The sequence below is a fragment of the Sinohyriopsis cumingii genome, chromosome 7 (assembly GCF_028554795.1).
Source record: "Sinohyriopsis cumingii isolate HCF-2022 chromosome 7, ASM2855479v2, whole genome shotgun sequence".
In the NCBI taxonomy this organism is placed as follows: domain Eukaryota; kingdom Metazoa; phylum Mollusca; class Bivalvia; order Unionida; family Unionidae; genus Sinohyriopsis; species Sinohyriopsis cumingii.
Window position 1 is genome coordinate 57,341,565 of NC_142967.1, and position 19,686 is coordinate 57,361,250.

At 34.4% G+C, this 19,686-nt stretch overlaps 1 protein-coding gene across 2 annotated transcripts in view; it reads left to right on the plus strand.

Annotated features, from left to right (window-relative positions):
* The window catches only part of LOC149795320 (mitochondrial proton/calcium exchanger protein-like), a 70,506-nt gene that overhangs the window by 36,640 nt on the left and 14,180 nt on the right, over nucleotides 1-19,686 (plus strand). For both annotated transcript variants that reach the window (XM_089965085.1, XM_089965086.1), the window contains exons 7-11: nucleotides 5,526-5,777; nucleotides 9,437-9,580; nucleotides 11,363-11,480; nucleotides 13,205-13,347; nucleotides 15,392-15,654. In XM_089965085.1, the coding sequence (XP_089821211.1) occupies nucleotides 5,526-5,777; nucleotides 9,437-9,580; nucleotides 11,363-11,480; nucleotides 13,205-13,347; nucleotides 15,392-15,654 (920 nt within the window). The remainder of the gene's footprint in view (nucleotides 1-5,525; nucleotides 5,778-9,436; nucleotides 9,581-11,362; nucleotides 11,481-13,204; nucleotides 13,348-15,391; nucleotides 15,655-19,686) is intronic.

Consider the following 19,686-nt stretch of genomic DNA (forward strand, 5'->3'; position numbering starts at 1 on the left):
GTCTCTGTATTCTGCCCTTTCTACATTTAATTTCAAAATATCTCTGAAATGAAGATTGACTGGCATGCCATCTATTTTTGTCCATCCAGTATGTACATCTGACTCGTATGTAACACATTTTTCAGGCTCAAAATCACTCACTGGTATCTCTATTAACACTTTTCCAGCGCCAGTAATCCAATATATTTCATAATGTCAAAAGTTATATCATCACTATCATCAATCACTATTTACCAAACAAAATCATGATCTGAAGATGAATCATGCCAGGAATCAGCCATTTTGGGTTTTGTAGGTAGCCTATATATTAAATGTGCATTTGTAAAACTTACTTGATGGAAGATTCAAAATATGACATAATGCTTATTCCAGGGCACAATGTACCAAACAAATATCATTGTTGTGGGGTTTAATGCCGTTTTTCAGCACACGATAGGCTATACATGGCGGACAGTATTAATGGTGGAGGAAGAATCCGGGAAAACCCTGGAAAGAACCACCGACCCTAGAGAAGCTACTGGCAAGCTTTCTCACATACCCACATTGGCTGAATCCAAGACTCGAACTGCCACAGACAGAGGTGAGATGGCAGTGATCCTTAACGAAGAGCGCTTTAGACCACTCGGCCCCTCGGGGCCCCACAAATATCATTAAATAACCATTCATGTTAAGCTTGATGTAAAATGTAATGATGACAAGAAACAAAATCAGATTAAATGATAAATTAATAGACTGATCACAAGCCTAAAATGAGGTTTAAATTATGTTTATCATCATATATGGTGCTCCTTTAAAACAAAGACGAGATGCTCAACAGCTTGAGGCTTCATTTGTGAGTGTACCCATGCATGTGTGTTTAAAAAAATTCTTTTTCTGAATGGATTACCAATCAAAGCATTTTTGATAGTTATCAGACTGAAAGTTTGCTTATTTCATTGTTTCATCATTGAATTGAACATTAAACAATTGGTGTACTTTTATATAAGGCTTGGTTTTATGTTTAATTTTCTGGGTGTGGAAGGATGTTGGGATTTGTTTTGAGCCTGTATGTTTTTCTTTCTTTTACGTCAACTTAAGAATTTTTTAAACTAATATATTGAATATTAGGTTCTTTCTGCTTCTATACATCAGAGGAAGAACAATTTTTTCAGAATATTTGAGTGCCCAATGTTTTTTAATGACTTCTAATTGGTGAAATAACAGTAATTATGTTGATGGAATAATGGTGGGATGAAATGTGTATGCCCTATAGCGAATGTACTCTTTCTGCCTTTCATAAAAATTGTTACAAGTGTCTAATTGTGTGATTATTGATCCATATAAAGAATAATTCTATGGAAATGGTTTTAACATAAAATATAATGGAAGCTTTCCCTTGCAGATACATGCACTAAGCTGCTTTCTTCATAGATGCTGTGAACATTTGGTTCTGATTCTTAATTATATACTGTAGGAAAATACAGTTACTGTTGTTACACAAATGATCTGTGTGGTTTTGGGGTGTTTATTTATGGTACAGAAATACACTTATTCTTATTCTGTGTCAATCAAATTAAGATTTTGATACACTTAGTCATTATTAAACATAGACATAACTTTTAAATGAAAACAGGTATCAGGAGTATTTAACTGTACCTATCGTAAATACATGCATCATTTAGACAGTTTAACTGTACTTAACGTAAATACATGCATCATTTAGACATCTTAACTGTACTTAATGCAAATACATGCATCATTTAGACAGTTTAACTGTACTTAATGCAAATACATGTATCATCTAGACAGTTTAACTGTACTTGACGTAAATACATGCATCATTTAGACAGTTGACTGTACTTAACGTAAATACATGCATCATTTAGACAGTTTAACTGTACTTAACGTAAATACATGCATCATTTAGACAGTTTGACTGTACTTAACGTAAATACATGCATCATTTAGACAGTTTGACTGTACTTAACGTAAATACATGCATCATTTAGACAGTTTAACTGTACTTAACGTAAATAGATGCATCATTTAGACAGTTTAACTATACGTAACATAAATAGATGCATCATTTAGACAGTTTAACTGTACGTAACGTAAATACATGCATCATTTAGACAGTTTAACTGTACTTAACGTAAATAGATGCATCATTTAGACAGTTTAACTGTACTTAACATAAATACATGCATCATTTAGACAGTTTGACTGTACTTAACGTAATTAGATGCATCATTTAGACATTTTAACTGTACTTAACTCAAATAGATGCATCATTTAGACAGTTTAACTGTACTTAATGTAAATACATGCATCATTTAGACAGTTTAACTGTACTTAACGTAAAGACATGCATCATTTAGACAGTTTGACTGTACTTAACGTAAATACATGCATCATTTAGACATCTTAACTGTACTTAACATAAATACATGCATCATTTAGACAGTTTAACTGTACTTAATGCAAATACATGCATCATTTAGAAAGTTTAACTGTACTTAACGTAAATACATGCATCATTTAGACAGTTTAACTGTACTTAACGTAAATACATGCATCATTTAGACAGTTTAACTGTACTTAATGTAAATACATGCATCATTTAGACAGTTTTAAAAAAAGACATATTTCTACATACTGTAATTTAACTGTACTTAATGTAAATACATGCATCATTTAGACAGTTTAACTGTACTTAACATAAATACATGCATCATTTAGACAGTTTAACTGTACTTAACATAAATACATGCATCATTTAGACAGTTTGACTGTACTTAACATAAATAGATGCATCATTTAGACATTTTAACTGTATGTAACATAAATACATGCATCATTTAGACAGTTTAACTGTACTTAACGTAAATACATGCATCATTTAGACAGTTTAACTGTTATTAACGTAAATACATGCATCATTTAGACAGTTTAACTGTACTTAACATAAATACATGCATCATTTAGACAGTTTACTGTACTTAACATAAATACATGCATCATTTAGACAGTTTGACTGTACTTAACGTAAATACATGCATCATTTAGACAGTTTAAAAAAAAGACATATTTCTACATACTGTAATTTAGCTGTACTTAATGTAAATACATGCGTCATTTAGACAGTTTAACTACTTAACATAAATACATGCATCATTTAGACAGTTTAACTGTACTTAACGTAAATACATGCATCATTTAGACAGTTTAACTGTACTTAACATAAATACATGCATCATTTAGACAGTTTAACTGTACTTGACGTAAATACATGCATCATTTAGACAGTTTTAAAAAAAGACATATTTCTACATACTGTAATTTAACTGTACTTAATGTAAATACATGCATCATTTAGACAGTTTAACTGTACTTAACATAAATACATGCATCATTTAGACAGTTTAACTGTACTTAACATAAATACATGCATCATTTAGACAGTTTAACTGTACTTAACGTAAATACATGCATCATTTAGACAGTTTTTTAAAAAAGAACATATTTCTACATTCTGTAATTTAACTGTTTGGCATAGTGTGTGCAAATACGGAATTTTAGATGTCTCTTTTTGGCAGTCAGCTTCATAGGGGTATGTTAGCCATACTGCCTATAATCCATGAAAAATAGGTTCCACAACAGAGGATAAAATCATTGGCTGTTTAATAGTTGATCATCTTTATTGAAAGCCGTCTTGGATAAGAACTAAACACATATTTTGGGATAAGAGGGGGACCTCTTTTATCTATATAAGTTTCATAAGAATCTGATTGGGGGCCAGAATTAGCCCTTATCAAGCTTCGTCTAATTTCAAAGGGTGGATTCTATGTTGACAGAGATATCCTAGGCTAGGTTTGAATGGAGAGCATAAAAAAGCAAGTTGAGTTCAGTTTTGCACACAAGCATTAAACATAGGAACAAAATTCATATAAAATGCTAAGAACAGTTTCAAAATGCAAAGAACATTATGATAAGGGTCATAAAATGCAGCCAGTTCTATCATGTTCTTTCATTAGCATTAGCTGAGTTTCTGTTTGTATTCAAAAATATGTCTTTAAATATTATTCAGTATGTTTTAAAATGTGTGCATTATAATCATAAAAGTGAAAAAATAATGTCAGTGATATGTAAGAAAAGTACATGTATTTACTTAGTTCTCTAAGTTATTACATGATTTAATGTCCAACTTATTTGTCTTTGATTTTTAAATAAATGATGTCCTTCATTTCTTTACTTTCCCGTATGTTATGGTGGCTACATTCAAATTAAAGTCATTCAGGCACAGTCCTTTGTTCTAATTTTCATGAGGTAATTTCAGACGCTCAGTGGCAATCAGGTCTTTAACATGCTCTTGATTCTGTTAATTGTAAACAATGACCTTTTAGTCTGAAAAAAATGGAACATAAAATTTATTAATGAATGTACAGAAAGATATAAAACTACATGAATCCTTAGTAAATTACAATATGTGTAACTTATTTTAGCTGGTTATGGAAATAACTAAAATGTAAATAACACACTCTGCCAGCAGACTCCTTCATCACTGACCGAACATGTGAATTTGTCACTGTAAAGATGAACCCCGCATCAGAGGTTGCACACTCACTGGCATTCAACCAGGTAACAACTAGTGAATGAGTACATGTCCTGGATTATTGTAATTAAATACACAAGATGAAATGAGAACAGGTGTCATTTTAGTAATAGGGCCCTGAATTAGGTGTCATTTTAGTAATAGGGCCCTGAATTAGGTGTCATTTTAGTAATAGGGCCTTGAATTAGGTGTCATTTTAGTAATAGGGCCCTGAATTAGGTGTCATTTTAGTAATAGGGCCTTGAATTAGGTGTCATTTTAGTAATAGGGCCTTGAATTAGGTGTCATGATGTTTATTTAACAAATTAATTTTATAAGGATTGCAGGAAACATAATAGTGTAGCGGCACAAGCGGATGGGATAGTGGTGGGTTCTAAACCCAAATAGGCTGAAATTATAGCATAGGGAGACTGCTAAGTTAGAAGGCCCCAGGGAGAGCACCATATCTTGCTTACGTCATATACTCATCCATTTGCAAGAAGAGCACGTTTTTGACAAAGCTATGAACCCAAACTCTATGTTCAAGATCACTGGTGTTTGATTGTTAAACTTTACACAAGCATTGCAAAACTCAATCAAATTAAATGCACTCCCAGTCATCCCAGTCAAATAGATTGTGTACATTGGTAGTTTATGTATCCCATGTTAAGACCAGCTGACCGTCTTAATGAATAGGTAAAAAAGTAGGGGCAAGCTTTTATTAAATAAAGATATCCTTAATATTTACAAACATTTTGGGGGACAGTTTTGTCAAGCATATGTGCCTATCACTGGATAAATACAGTAATTAATTACATGATGAAATAGGACAAGTACAATATCTTGAGTCATCAATTCAGTTTGTAATCTTAATCCAGGTTGTTCCTGTATTATGTGGCTTGTTACTGTACAGGTCCTAATTTAATTTTCATTTAATTGTATGTACATCTCACAGATGATAAGCAAAGAAGGAGTAGACAGTCTGACGGTATGGGAATTACAATCAGCCTGCCGTGCACGGGGAATGCGAGCACTTGGCCTGTCAGAGGACCGGCTAAAATTCCAGCTTCAGCAGTGGCTAGATTTACACCTGAAAGAAGACATCCCTGTGTCACTGTTGCTGTTGTCTCGAGCCTTCTACCTTCCAGAGAACCTGAGCACTACAGAACAACTGAAGGCCACCATTTCTGCCTTGCCTGAACAGACTGTAAGTTTCCCAGTTTCGACTATTGTATGACTTTTTTAAAGGTTCATTTGAACCCGAAATCGGCCCTAATTTCAGTATAACTAGTCCCTGTTCCAATATAATTGACCTGTTGCCACTTGTCAGTCATGCTGATCAAGTAACCAATCAGCAAGCATAAATTATAAATACATGCAGGCATTGCTTACATCCATCATTTTCCTCCGACAAGCTGCTTGTGGCAATAAAAAATTGATTATGATAAGTAAGTACAATTTTTGTTGATTTCTCAATTGGTAAGGATGAAAATTGGGAGCCTTGTAATTCTTACTGTTGATACCCACATTGTCTATATGAACTTGAACTACAAAAATAAATTTTGTCTACTGCAGTATAATTTATGCAACTTTAAAATTTTACATTTTTAATTATAATACAAACCATTTTCGATAAACATATCACTTATGCTGAAATAAATTTCTTTGCCAAATACTACATGTTTGCTGGAAGTTAGCATGGTGACATGCCACATGATATGGTAGGTGGAACGATCCATCATCTCACATAAGGTCAATCAGAGGTCTTGCTAGGATTTTAAAACTATTAGTCCAGGACTCCCAATTTGCTAAAAATAGGAGCCCCACCAGCAAAAGTTGCATTCCCCTCCCCAAAAAACTATGCAAATTAGAAGAATTATTGGTTGCCATTGAGTTTAAGTTCTACATACCTTATAACACTGACATAGCTCTTGTTTGTCCATCATAGTGAGACTGCAGTTTGTCAGTCCGAAGAATGTCTTATTCCAAACACTAAGCTAGGCATCACACAACTTCTTACACTTTGCTACTGTCCCAACCAAACTCTCAGTTCTAGCAACTTTAGCACTCTTCTGAATCTCATTACAATGTTCATCAGTTTGCCATTTAACCCCAAAATGCTGGCATTTTGTCTAATATGTCTGAATTCCGAGGTCATGTGCACTGCTTATTCTGCTACACTTATAAAAGCTAAAGTTGCTATTTTATAAGTGACCACATGTACATCTTTGGGTCTTTCTGCCTCTGAATTCAATCAGTGTAAATATCAGTACATTTTCCCACCCAGACTCCAGTCAAAGCCTTTGAACTTGCCACCCAGCTACTGCATCATGTTCTTTTGATGTACTCTTATAATGGCAACTTGTACATCAAGGGCTCTTTCAGCCACTGAATTCTGTCATTGTGAATTTCAGCACAGCTAATTGATCAACGCATTTTCCCACTAAGCAGGTGGCTGAAGCAGGACTAGCAAGTCTTTGAATATTGCTGCCCACTTATTACATACGTATGGAGGACTCCCACTTAAGTGATTTTCTGCATCCCAGATAAAAAAAATTGCCATCCAAATATGCGTGATTAAACGTTTCTGAGAACTCTGTCAATTGGGCCCCAGTCTCAGAATTCAATATTACAAAAATATATACAAAGCTAAACTTGAGCACTTTACTTCTGAACGTTTTATTGCAAGTTGATCAAACTCCTTCCAAAAGATGGGCTCAGATTTCAATTGAAATTATTGTCACATACTTTTGATAGTAAAGAGGGGGACATTAAACTAGGTCTGTTCATGTGTCATTCCTTCTGTCCATCTGCCATGCTTTTGTTTCTGCATGATAACTCCATTAATTATTATTAAGATTTAATTTTAAAAAAGTATGCACCTAGATATTGATCAGATCTTGGCAGAGTTTGATTGTCAGTGTTCTACATCATATTGCACATGATTAATGGTTCTACCCACTTTCATTTCCAGCAACTCCACAGATTATTACTGCATTTCATCCAGATTTGGTATTGATATTGATGAGATGTTGTCCAAATTCAAATGTCAGCTTCATTGTTTAGTGGAGTTGTAGTCCCTGATTGTCAGACCCACCCCTCTTTCCTTTTGGGTTTGAGTCCCATCCAGACCAGCCTGGGATGGCTGCCTCTGTGTTTTATATAAAATCATTTAACTCTCCTTCCCTTGGCATAATAATGTGATAAAAAAAAATCCACCTAGTAATTCCTTAATAATTGTTGGATTTCATCCATATTTCAATTGCATTTAGTGTGGACTTGATGACCTATCGTTAAAATAGAGATGCAGATTCCTCCAATTTGGTTGGAGTAGCTCCAAGAATTAAGCCATCCTTCTGAGAAAAATCAGAGTTGCAATTGAAACACAAAAAGCAAAACTCCGATATTTATGCCTTTTTGTTTCATCAGGCAGACATTATTTATAATGCTTTCACGATTTTGAAATGGTTTGATTGACATTTTCTAGCTTTTCTCTTGGAGATCTCTTATCCATAAAAGATCAGTTTTACCTGGTGGGGCTGATAGTCATAGAGCAAGAGGCTACCCTCCCAGGTCTAATGGGAGAAAAAATTGTCTTCATCTCTCTAGCTTGTATTCTCTTCAAAACAAAGAAAGTTTTGTATATATGAGGAGAATGGAGAATGAGCCCACTCTGGAATAAAGGGATGTAACTCCCTCTGTATCCATTTTCCAAATGTATTATCATGAGATGACATTTTAAAGAAGAAACCAATTTTTTGCTAAAGGTATAATATGTTTCTTTGATATTACATGTATTTAATCATAATGTGGACACACCCTCACAAACTTTACATCAGTTAGGTATGTTTCTGTAGAACATGCACCCCTGCCTCAATAGTGACTGGCAACTAAAGGTTTTTGGTCCTGATCATGTGCATACACATATCCAGTGTTGATTTAAAAATCTACTTCTTGTTGGCCACTTTAATAGCCTAGTTCATGATCCCATCCCAACTAATTTTTGTGTGATACTCTATAGTTATGAGACAGTCAGATGTACTTCATGTGCTTTCATTTTACATAAACAAAATGGTACATGCAGTATTACATGTGTTACATTTTGATATGTTAAAATTCAGCTAAATGCTGGAGGTATGGAAATTTCATCATTATTGCCAAGAGAAACAAATCGGGGTTAACCACATGTTTAAACTAGCTAAATTACCTTACTCTGTGCCATTTGCCAGTAGTCATGATATAATTATGCAGGACACAGGACACACATGTTTAGTGTATATATTCCAAGACATATACACAAAAGAAGAGCTATTGCAGTCTTTAAATTAGTGCTGGCATCGTTTGGACATGATGCTGACATAGTGCTAGAATGCAATTGTAATGTTATTGAATGTTTCCATGACAACATTTGAGAAGGAACATAGAGTTGTCTGTTGCAGATGAATGAATTAAATATTGTGTCTGAAAGTTGATGCAGATTACCTTTATCATATAGTCATGGAAACACTGCCATACAAGGCAATATGAAGAACAGAATCTGCATTAATTTTCAGATACATTGGGATGCTGATATTGAACTGTATAATGCTTGGAATGATGAACTTAAGTATTGTGACCTAAAATTGGTGTAGATTAATGTCATTGTATAACCTTGTGTTTATAATTGAAATCATTCTACACAGTATAAAGGGGTTGATCTGCATCAATCTTCATACACATTGAAAGGATAACAGTTGTGGTGTAAGCATTGGACAATCTGTAAATGACATAGATAAACTAAAATATTAACTTGTGCATATTTATTCTGATTTTGTGTCCAGTTTTAGTATTCATTGGTAAAAGATATTTTTTGTTCACTTCTTGTAGAGTGAGGAGGCCAAGATCAAGATAGCTGAGGTGACAGGAGAGAAGGTAGATACAAAGGCCAAGCTTGAGTTGATCAAACAACAGGAGGAAGCCATTAAAAAAGACAAAGAGGCTGAGGCTCAGGCAGCAGCAGCAAAGTCCAAGGTTGGTATGTGAGAGATAGAAAGAGATGTGGATAGAAGGAGACAGACAGAGGGACAGGAAGATAGACAGACACTTTGATTAAGAGAGATATGGATGGACAAATAAACATAATCAATCAATCACTAAATGGCATAGTTTTGGTATACACCTGCCATTAAGCAGAGGTTATTATGATTTGTCCAACCTTCTGTCTGTTATCAATTTTGTTTCTGCATAGTAACTTCAGTTGCCCATAAAAAAAATAGTTACCTATGTTTGTGGATGTCTTGTGCTCTAGTTAACAAAGAACTTTTTTGATTTCAGAGTAAAGGTCAAGGTCACAGTAAGTGCCTGTGGATAGTTACCTATGTTTGTGGATGGCTTGTGTTCTGATTAACAAAGAACTTTTTGGATTCAGAGTTAAAGTCAAGGTCACAGTAAGTGACTGCAGCAAAATTTTATTCTGCACAGTATCTTGATATCTTGAGTTCTGATCATCAGCAGTTTAAAAAAAATTGTGGATTGAACTTGGATTCAAAAGGTCAAAGGTAAAGTTCACTTTCACAGAAAGAAGAAAAATGGTTTCATCACAATAACTTGGGTTCTACTTTGTCTGCTGTTACCAAACCTTGTGGCTGACTTGCACTTAGAGTAAGGAAGCACTCAATCAATTTGGTGGCTGAAAAAAGTAATCAAAGGTCATTGTCACTGTGACTCAAAGAAGAAAAGTGGTCTTTGCATGATGTTTTGAGTTCACCACCATCTGCTGTTTACCAGACTTTGAGCATGGGATAAGTAAAGTCCCATACCAATTTTGGAGTCACGGTGACTTAAACAATAAAAATGGTTTCTGCACATTAATATTAGTTCTACATTATGTACTTGGATCAAACTATGTGAATTGTTTGCAACTTGGGGAGAGGAAAAGACTGTCAGTCTTGGGGTCAAAAGATCAAGGTCATTATGACAAATGATTTCTGCACAGATGTTGAGTTGATGCTATATACATTCACCAAAGATTGTGGATGACTTACTCATTGGGCCCAAAGGTCGAAGATCAAGGGCACTTTGACTGAAAGAAGAAAAGTGTTTTTTTGCATAATGACTTTAGCTCTAGACCACACACTTTGATCAATGTTTGTGGAGGGGTGTAATTTAAGGCATGGAATAGTCCTATTGATTTTTTGCTCAAAAGATCAACATTCAGGGTCATTATTGTTCCAATAAAAATTGAATTGACAGAATTACTTATGTTCTGAGTAAATTCCTTGACCAAACTTTGTAGATGGCTTGCACTTAATGAAGAAACCTATAGATTCTGGAATCCAAAGGTTGGTTAAGTCTAATAAGAAATAATAGTTTCTCTACATGAAGTTATTTCAAGAGCACATTCCTTAACCAAAATATGAGGTCACTGAGACATGTAGGTTGATATTCTCCTGAGTCAACCACATCCTACTGTTGCTTAAATAGAAGACTATTAAACATGGCTTATTCACAGTACTCTTGTTTTAGAGGGACAAAGATTTAAATGCCAGAGACAACAAGATTAAGACAGAGAGAAAGGCAGAACAATGATAAATTTTCAGGCAGTTGGGTCAGTTGATAAGATGAAAACTGTCAATGAGTTAGAGAATAGACACATCAAAAAGGGACTCATAATGAAGATAAAGACAGTTACACAAGCGAAATAGGAATTATTGAAAAACAAAGGTAATGAGACAGATGTTAAATGGTTTTTGTGCATGCAGAAGTCAAGAAAAATTCTCATAACAATAATCTGAAGTTATTCTAATATTTTAGGCAGAGAGAGATGCAGCAGAGGCATTGGCAGCTCACTCAGCTATGGAAGCTGATTTAAAGAAGGAGTTGGACTACTTACATGACCCAGCTTCCATCATAGAGGCCAAGCCTAGTGAAGGTAAACAGCATTTCCCAAATTGTAATTGTACTCTGCTCAGTATCCGTCATAGGGGCCAAGCCTAGTGAAGGTAAACAGCATTTCCCAAATTGTAATTGTACTATGCTCAGCTTCCATCATAGAGGCCAAGCCTAGTGAAGGTAAACAGCATTTCCCAAATCGTAATTGTACTCTGCTCAGCTTCCATCATAGAGGCTAAGCCTAGTGAAGGTAAACAGCATTTCCCAAATCGTAATTGTACACTGCTCAGCTTCCATCATCGAGGCCAAGCCTAGTGAAGGTAAACAGCATTTCCCAAATTGTAATTGTACCCTGCTCAGAGAGGAAAATATGGGCTTTAATATAATCTTAATGTTGGCAGGATATGGATCTAACCCAATGAGGTAAACTTTGTGTCATCAACTAGGTTTGTGCATTCTAAAGACAGAAATATATACCTCTACAAACAGAAGCAATCAGGGGTGAGATTTTTTTAAGTGCACTTGAAAAACAAGGAGAATGTTTTTATATGCTACTGTCATGTTTGTTAAAAGAGAATATAAATTTTGTGATATTCGTCCTTGCCTTAAACTAGGGCGTGTAAACATGCTAAACTTGCTGTTTTATTTGACCATTCCATATTTGACCATGTGCAATGATAATATTTATTTTTTCTTCCTCTCTAGTGTTTTGAGGGTTGATAGTAGTTGTTATATTTATTAAATAAACATTTTCACAAACTTTTTTCAGCAGAACTTAGTGTCTGCAGTCATAAAAAGGATACATTACTTGGGGGGAGGGGCTGTAAATTTGGTTTCGGAGAAGTGTCTACAGTTATTTTAAAAATCAAACTTTGTTACAATAAGAATGCAATATGGCAAGCAATTAATAATGCTTTCTTATGGACAGTGTCATGACTTCATGCTGTTTTCATGTGTAAAAATATTGCAAGACCTAAATTTCAATCTTTAATTTGAAAACAACTTGATATTTCTAAGAAGATTAGCTTAAGCTTGTTTCTAATAAGCTTGTGTCATTCTTCTCAAAAATGCAGGTACAAAATGCTTTTTTTTAAAATGCGTAAAATGAAATTGTTTTTTTTTCTTCTTCAAAATAGCGTGTGGAATGCCAAATGTGACTGGAATCTCAACTTGAAATTGAATTGACTTTAAGCATTTGCCATTATTTAATGGGAAGGTAGGATGGGGTGGGTTGTATTTGATGTAAATATTTTATATATTTCTCCTTATGGATAATGGATTTTGTTTGTTTTCTGAGAAAAGTATAGTATTAGACTTTTTGATGGATTGGATTGTGGTAATGAGCAGACCAGAGCAATTTGTTTTGCTGAAACTGTCCTTTATGAAGTCTTGACCTTTCCATTCAATTGCTAAAAACTGACTGTATTTTAGTTGTTGTAATATCAATGTCAGTGATATCAGCACATAACACTACCCTGAAATTAATTCATATGCTCTTAACTTTCAGTAAAATGTAACATATTTTCATGGGAAAATTACAGCCTTTTAAACTTTTACCATTTTCTGAATATTCACTCTTGAGTGTATGCAGTTCTATAAAGAAATGTTAACTCGTTAATAACTAATATGTCTAACATTCAGTTCCAAAGAGTTGCAAGAAGTTAAATGTTCACAATCTCAAATTTAAAACCCATTTGCATAAAATATGTAATAAAACACCATTAGATTTCTTTGGATATGGTATATTTTATTTGTTTTGTACAGAGTTTAAGAAAGAGGAGGAGATAACTTCTAAGGATCTGGAGGAAATCGAGTCTGCACTGGAGGAAATCGCTGAACAGAAGAGTCTCAATATTGAGATGGAGGAACTAAGCGAATTGAAGGAGGAAGTGAATGAATACCAGGAGGTACAGTGTTAATTCTTACTCTTACAAATGTACATACATAAATTGGAAATCACAAAACTCGTGGGCTTGAGCTCGAGATTTTGTTTCAACCAATCACAAAAGATCTTGCTTCTGAAAGCTCGCTTCTGATTGGTTGATAATGAAAAACACATACTTAAATTTGTATGATTTCCAGGCCAGATCTACTGTTGCATAATATACCAGCAGATCAAGATGTGTGTTTTCTCCTGACTTAATGTGCAGATTAGGGTCAAAGTTATACTTTTGGCTTAAGATTACAAGCAAACAGCATAGACATGTAACGGCAGATCTGGGTCAGTGCTGTTCATAGATGGGAGAGAATTATACAGAGGCTAGTGTAGAACAATGTAACCCAAGTCAAACTGTCTGGCACCTGTGAATTTCATTTTTATGTTAAAAATGAATTATGTACAAAAAAACATGGATGCTTATATTATTGATATTTACAGTTGAATTTTAACCTGTATTGTGTTGCATGTGGAAATTTGCTGAGTTGTTTAATGATGAATGGTTCACATAACTCTATTTCATTTGGAAATGTTTCGATTGGTGAAGATGTCTTTATGTTACATGGAACCCATAATCACCTATGCACTTGTTTGAAAGTGCATAGGTTATTAGCTCCATAGTCTTTTAAATAGTCTTTTAACAGGCTTTATGGGATTTCCAACTTGTATGATTCCAGTGCATCCTCATCCCAAAGCTGCGGATCAAATGTATTGAAATTGGTAGAATTAATCCAGTCTACACTGCTCAGACACCATGTAAAGAATTTATCCCTTTTTACAAAACAATCATTGGGACACATAGCAAACATTCACAGTGTTTCACATTATTTATGCAAACGTAGTACATGTATTATAATTGAATGGAATCTAAAAATGTCTACTTGCGAATCGGAAAATAACAAGAACAATCGACTGGTTTATTACAAGTTTGCAGTTTAAATAACAAGAAATACAATCAGATGCTATTTAGCATATACAATTAATAATTTCAAGCAAGATTGTTGGGAGCAACTTCATATTTCCTGCAAGCTAATAAAACTGTGTCCATTTAAGAGCTTTTTGAAAATGTAGCTGCCTTATATTTTTCCATATCTGCTGAATTCTCTATCAGAGACATGGTGATATTTAATGTTATTATTTGATAACAAAATTTTTGGAATACGATTGATCAGTTATAAAGATATAAAATCCAGGATTTCTGTTTAAATGTATTCAAGATAACAGGCAGTATACACATCTTCAAAGTGTCAGAGTGGTTTAAAGGGCTCTCCATTACGGATCACTGCCATCTCACCTCTGTCTGCGTGGGTTCAAGTCTTGGATTCGGCTAATGTGGGTATGTGAGAAAGCTTGCCAGTAGCTTCTCGTGGGTCGGTGGTTCTTTCCGGGGATTTCCTTCTTCCTCCACCATTAATACTGGCCGCCATGTATAGCCTATCATGTGCTGAAAAATGGCATTAAACCCTACAACAACAACACATCTTCAAAAAAGAGCATTTAGGCTAAAACCAATTCAGAAAGAAAGCAAGGAAAATTTAGCTTTTAAGTTAAAATTATTACCTATTAAAGACCAAATTCTGCAGGTGCTCAGTATACAGACAACTGGCTGCAAGCAGCTCACCAACACATTTTTGTGTCCCACAACCATATCCTTACTTAGCACATGTATTTATAGGTCCATTATAGACACAAAAGTTGTTCATTGTGGACTGTTTAGTTCCAATCAAGGTCAGTTCTGGCCATGTCAGCATTCTGCATGACTGCCATATGCCCTGTACTTTCACATTCAGCTCAGGGTCAGTATTTTTGGGAAGGAACTCAGTAAATAAGATCTTCCATCCAGCCTACAAAATCTAAACCTTGTATGGGATTTATTTATCCCTCAGCAACACATCTAATGAACTGCATTATTGTCTTTGGCACTGTAGGATCTCCAAAATGTAAACCTTGTATGGGATTTATTTATCCCTCAGCAACATGTCTAATGAACTGCATTATTGTCTTTGTCTCTGTAGGATCTCCAAAACTTGAAATCACTGATTACAGCATCAGGAGGCTCTCAGAATGATATAAGAGAATCTAAAGCTGCAGCAAGGATCTCCAAACGTGTGAACCGATTGATAAGTCAGTCAGTGAAAATCATTGATGAGCTACATGATCAAAGGGAGACCATCCAAGAGCAGATTGATTTAGGGGAGGTCAAGATGCGGAGGAGTTCTGAATTGAAAGATGACATACAGAAAAGACAAGAATTACTTGAAAAGATAAAGCAACAGAAGTAAATTTTTGAACTTAAAATTCTTTCATATTTTATGATAATTATACTATAAGGCCTAATGCATGTATTTGTGCTAGATAACACTGCCAGCCCAGATGTTATCATACTGTTGTCTTCTAGGTGATAAACATGAGTGTTTCTAGGTGCGAGTTCTAGATTTTAATGATACATTATTAAATGCAAAGATAAAACTGTTATTAATTGTTGTGGCTAGTAAAGCAAATATTGAAGTTTTGATTTACATCTGATCTCAGAAATATTACAAATGTGTACTTAAACCTTTTTGAAAAATGCAAACACAAATATGTTCATAAATTGACTGCAGTTCTGGTTGGTGCTATTTATTGCTACTTGCATGTGTATCATAGTTATCTAAGACTGAAAAAGGTCACTTTTTATTGCACACCTGTTTTTTTAGGAACTTATTATGGTCATCACGTGAAGATACAGATATTGACAAATTACTTTGCTTCTGCAATTTTGGCCTTCATTTCTAGTAACAATATATGTGCAACTAGACCTGCTTTTTTATTGATTGCCTTGAAACTTGGTCATCACCTAAAAGAGCATTTGTTAATAAATCACTTTTTTTCTTGAGCTAAATGGAGTGTATGACACAACCTCAATGTCATGCAAGTTTTATGGATCACTCAGAAACTTGGGTCACAAAAGGGTCATTACATTATCAAAAGATGTACTTATTGACTAATCATGGTGCTCCGTATTTCTGATAGGATTTCAATTAAACTTGGAATATAGGTTTATATCACCAAAATCTTAGGTTCTTAATAATTAGTAAGTTGATGAGGTGATCTTGCACCTAATTGGTTAACCTTGTTACCACTCAGTAGGCCATATTTCTGATTTTATTTTTATCAAATTTGGAATAAATGCTTATATCAATAGGGCTTGACTGAGTTTGATAAAGAGTGAAAGCCACACATATTAATTAGATGATTTTTGCATCTGATTGACTGAGCTTGTTACACTCTGGAAACCATATTTGTGATCTGATTTTGATAAAACTTGGAATGCCTGCTTCTGTCATCGGGATCTTGAACTTTTTAAATAATGAGCAAGATTGATGCATATTAATTATTTGATTTTGCATCAGATTGACAGGGTTTCTTGTTGCTTCTGAAGCCATATATTAATCAGTTGGGTTTATGATCATCAACATCTTGGATGACTTCATTTATGAGCATGATACTTGTACCCTCATCTGGAAAATATTTTTTATTAGGATAGATAAAATCAACATAATGCAAAGTTTGGCAGATAATTTACATAGCATGCATTAGGGATGAAATGATTCATCGATATATTGATGCATCGATACTTGGGCTGAAACGATACACATATTGATGTAAGAGATGTAGAATCGATACAAAATGATACCATATGCATGTTATTTTAGTCTTCAGTGGTGATGATTAATTACAATTAGTTGCTTTTTTTATTCTGTAAAATTATAATCCATCTGAAACAGCATTTGCAGTCACAGGCACTCATGTTTATCAGCGTACATTCCAAACATGTTCCACATGTCTAATGAAGTATTTTACTCATCATTTAATAACCACTTTCACACAAAGTTTCTACTTTGAATTGTATCTTGACTCCTTTAGTCGATTTGAAAGCTAAGCTACTGGTTTGTTGCACAGTGAAATATATTTCACTGAATTCTCATTTGTGGTTATTGCTTGTTCCAGTCCAGGTTAAACAGTAACCACCAATCAGAAATCAACTTAGCTTATTCTCTGCATGACAAACGGGAAGTACTGGCAGAGCGACAGAGTCATCATGGGAAAGTCATTAGATATGTCAAGTACTTGTGCGGAGATGCTGTCACTGTGTATCATTGTTCGAATCATTGCAAAATCATGCAAATTTTTTACAAATTTGCATGCTTGGAGAACAGCGAAATGTGAGAACTCATGTAAATTTGAAAGTCCCACATATGAAAATGTGCTTGGCGATGTATACAATTTTTATTTAACTGTTCTTGTCATGACATCTGTTTTTCAGATAGCAACTGTTCTACATCTGGGTTCTTTAGGCATGACATGAATGTTTGTGAAACTAAATTTGATTAGCACAACATGCCCAGGAATAAGCATTATGGTGTAGTTTTAAACCATTCATGAAGAAACCATAAACATGTATCCATATCAGGGTTAAAATAAATTGAATAAAATATGGGTTAAAAAAAATGAAATTAAGAAGTAAAGGTAGTTATTTTAATACCTCTGTCTGCACAAATATTGATGGACAAAATACCTTTATACAGCATTATGGAACAGATCAGAAATTTGGCATATGTCAGTAAACCACTGATTTTAAATAAGGAAGTTTATGTTGGTAAGCAATCCTAGCAGAAAAAAAAAAGATAATAACTGTGAGCTCTGTACATAACAGTCACAAAGATAAGTTTTCCTACATATTCAAGCTGACAAAGCTAGCTATGTATATGCCTCTTCAGAAAGATGCACAGAACAATATTGATACAGTGAAAAGGAGAAGAGTATGCTCAGAAATAATTAATAGATTAATGCTTATAAAACTAGAGGTGACATCTGTCAAAGATGTTGATTTTAGTAGAGCTATAAGAAAATATAGTAGGAAGAAAGAGAGACATATAGTGAAGTTTAGATAAATATTGACCTATGACCATGTCATCCTTCCCCTCCTTTTTTCTTCGGTAAAGAGGGAGGTCTCCATTAAGATAAATTCCTGTCATCATCTCTCCTTAAATTGTACATGGGGAAAACATAAGGATTTTCTCTTTTTATGCAGAGATATTTGACCAGTGAATGAAGGTGCTGATGGAATAAGTGACATTACCATAGAATTAGCTATAGGGCACATTTCAAACTGCTCAAGTTTATCACCTTTTGTAAGTTTAAAAAATTGTAGAATAGGACTGGGTGTAGTCAATAGTTTTCCTTCACTAGCAAATACCTGTGGCTGCAACAGTCTTTTGCATCTGCACGAAGTAAAATGTGATAGATTTTGTTGGTATTGAACCTTATTTCCATGCAGAACTTGTTCTAGATGAGATTTTTTTTTGCTTGAGGATATTGCATTATTTCTTCTGTTTTGAAGATAACATCATAATGTCTTCCAAGTGTAACTCAGACACAAAATTGGTAAAAAGATGTTTTCAAATCATTCATGTTCTTCGGAACTTAGGGAGTTAAATGAAGCCACCATTAAATAGCCTAGAACATTGGATAAAACTCGCTGCAACCAACAGTCTGTTTGAAAGTATTGTTATTTTCTCATCAGTGAGAATTGCATGTAAATATAGTTTTAACTATATGTCTGTCTGTAGTCTGCATATAGTGTAAATAGGACCAGAATGTTGTTATACATTAAAGGGCACCACCTACCTTCCAAAGATGGAAAGACCATCAAGTTCTTTTGTGCATCGACATGTATCGTATCGCAAGCTGCGTATTGTGAATTATATTGATACATGGCACAGGTACAGGTGTATCATTTCACCCTTAGCATGCATTATTACATTACTACATAAGCCTGCTTAGTGAAATGGTTAACTGTTTAATTATGTAAGATAGATGAAGCATAGTAGGCTCACTTGAGCCTCTTGTTGAAAGAGTTATTGCCCTTATTGACTTGCAGCTGGATGCAGTGATTGACATTTTTGTGAATACAACAACACTTGCAGTGTTTAGTGGATGGCTGTGAAACCTTGTACTTTGAACAGTCATCAGCATCAAATATGTTTGCTGACAAATCGTAGAGTTACGTGTTTTTATGTTTACTATTGGTTCATCTCCATCATGGTGTAAGGATGGTATGTATATAGGAATGAGATATGGGTGAGGAGTAGTTTTTATGTGAGTAAATTGCTCATAATTCCTCTAGTTGTCAGTTTGGATGAACATTCCATTAGCAGAGTAATAACTTTTAGAGGCTTGGTGGAATGTGACTAAGCAGCATACTTAGCCTTTACTAAGATTTATGACAGTTGTAACTGCCATATTGCTGCATCATTGTCCATAAACT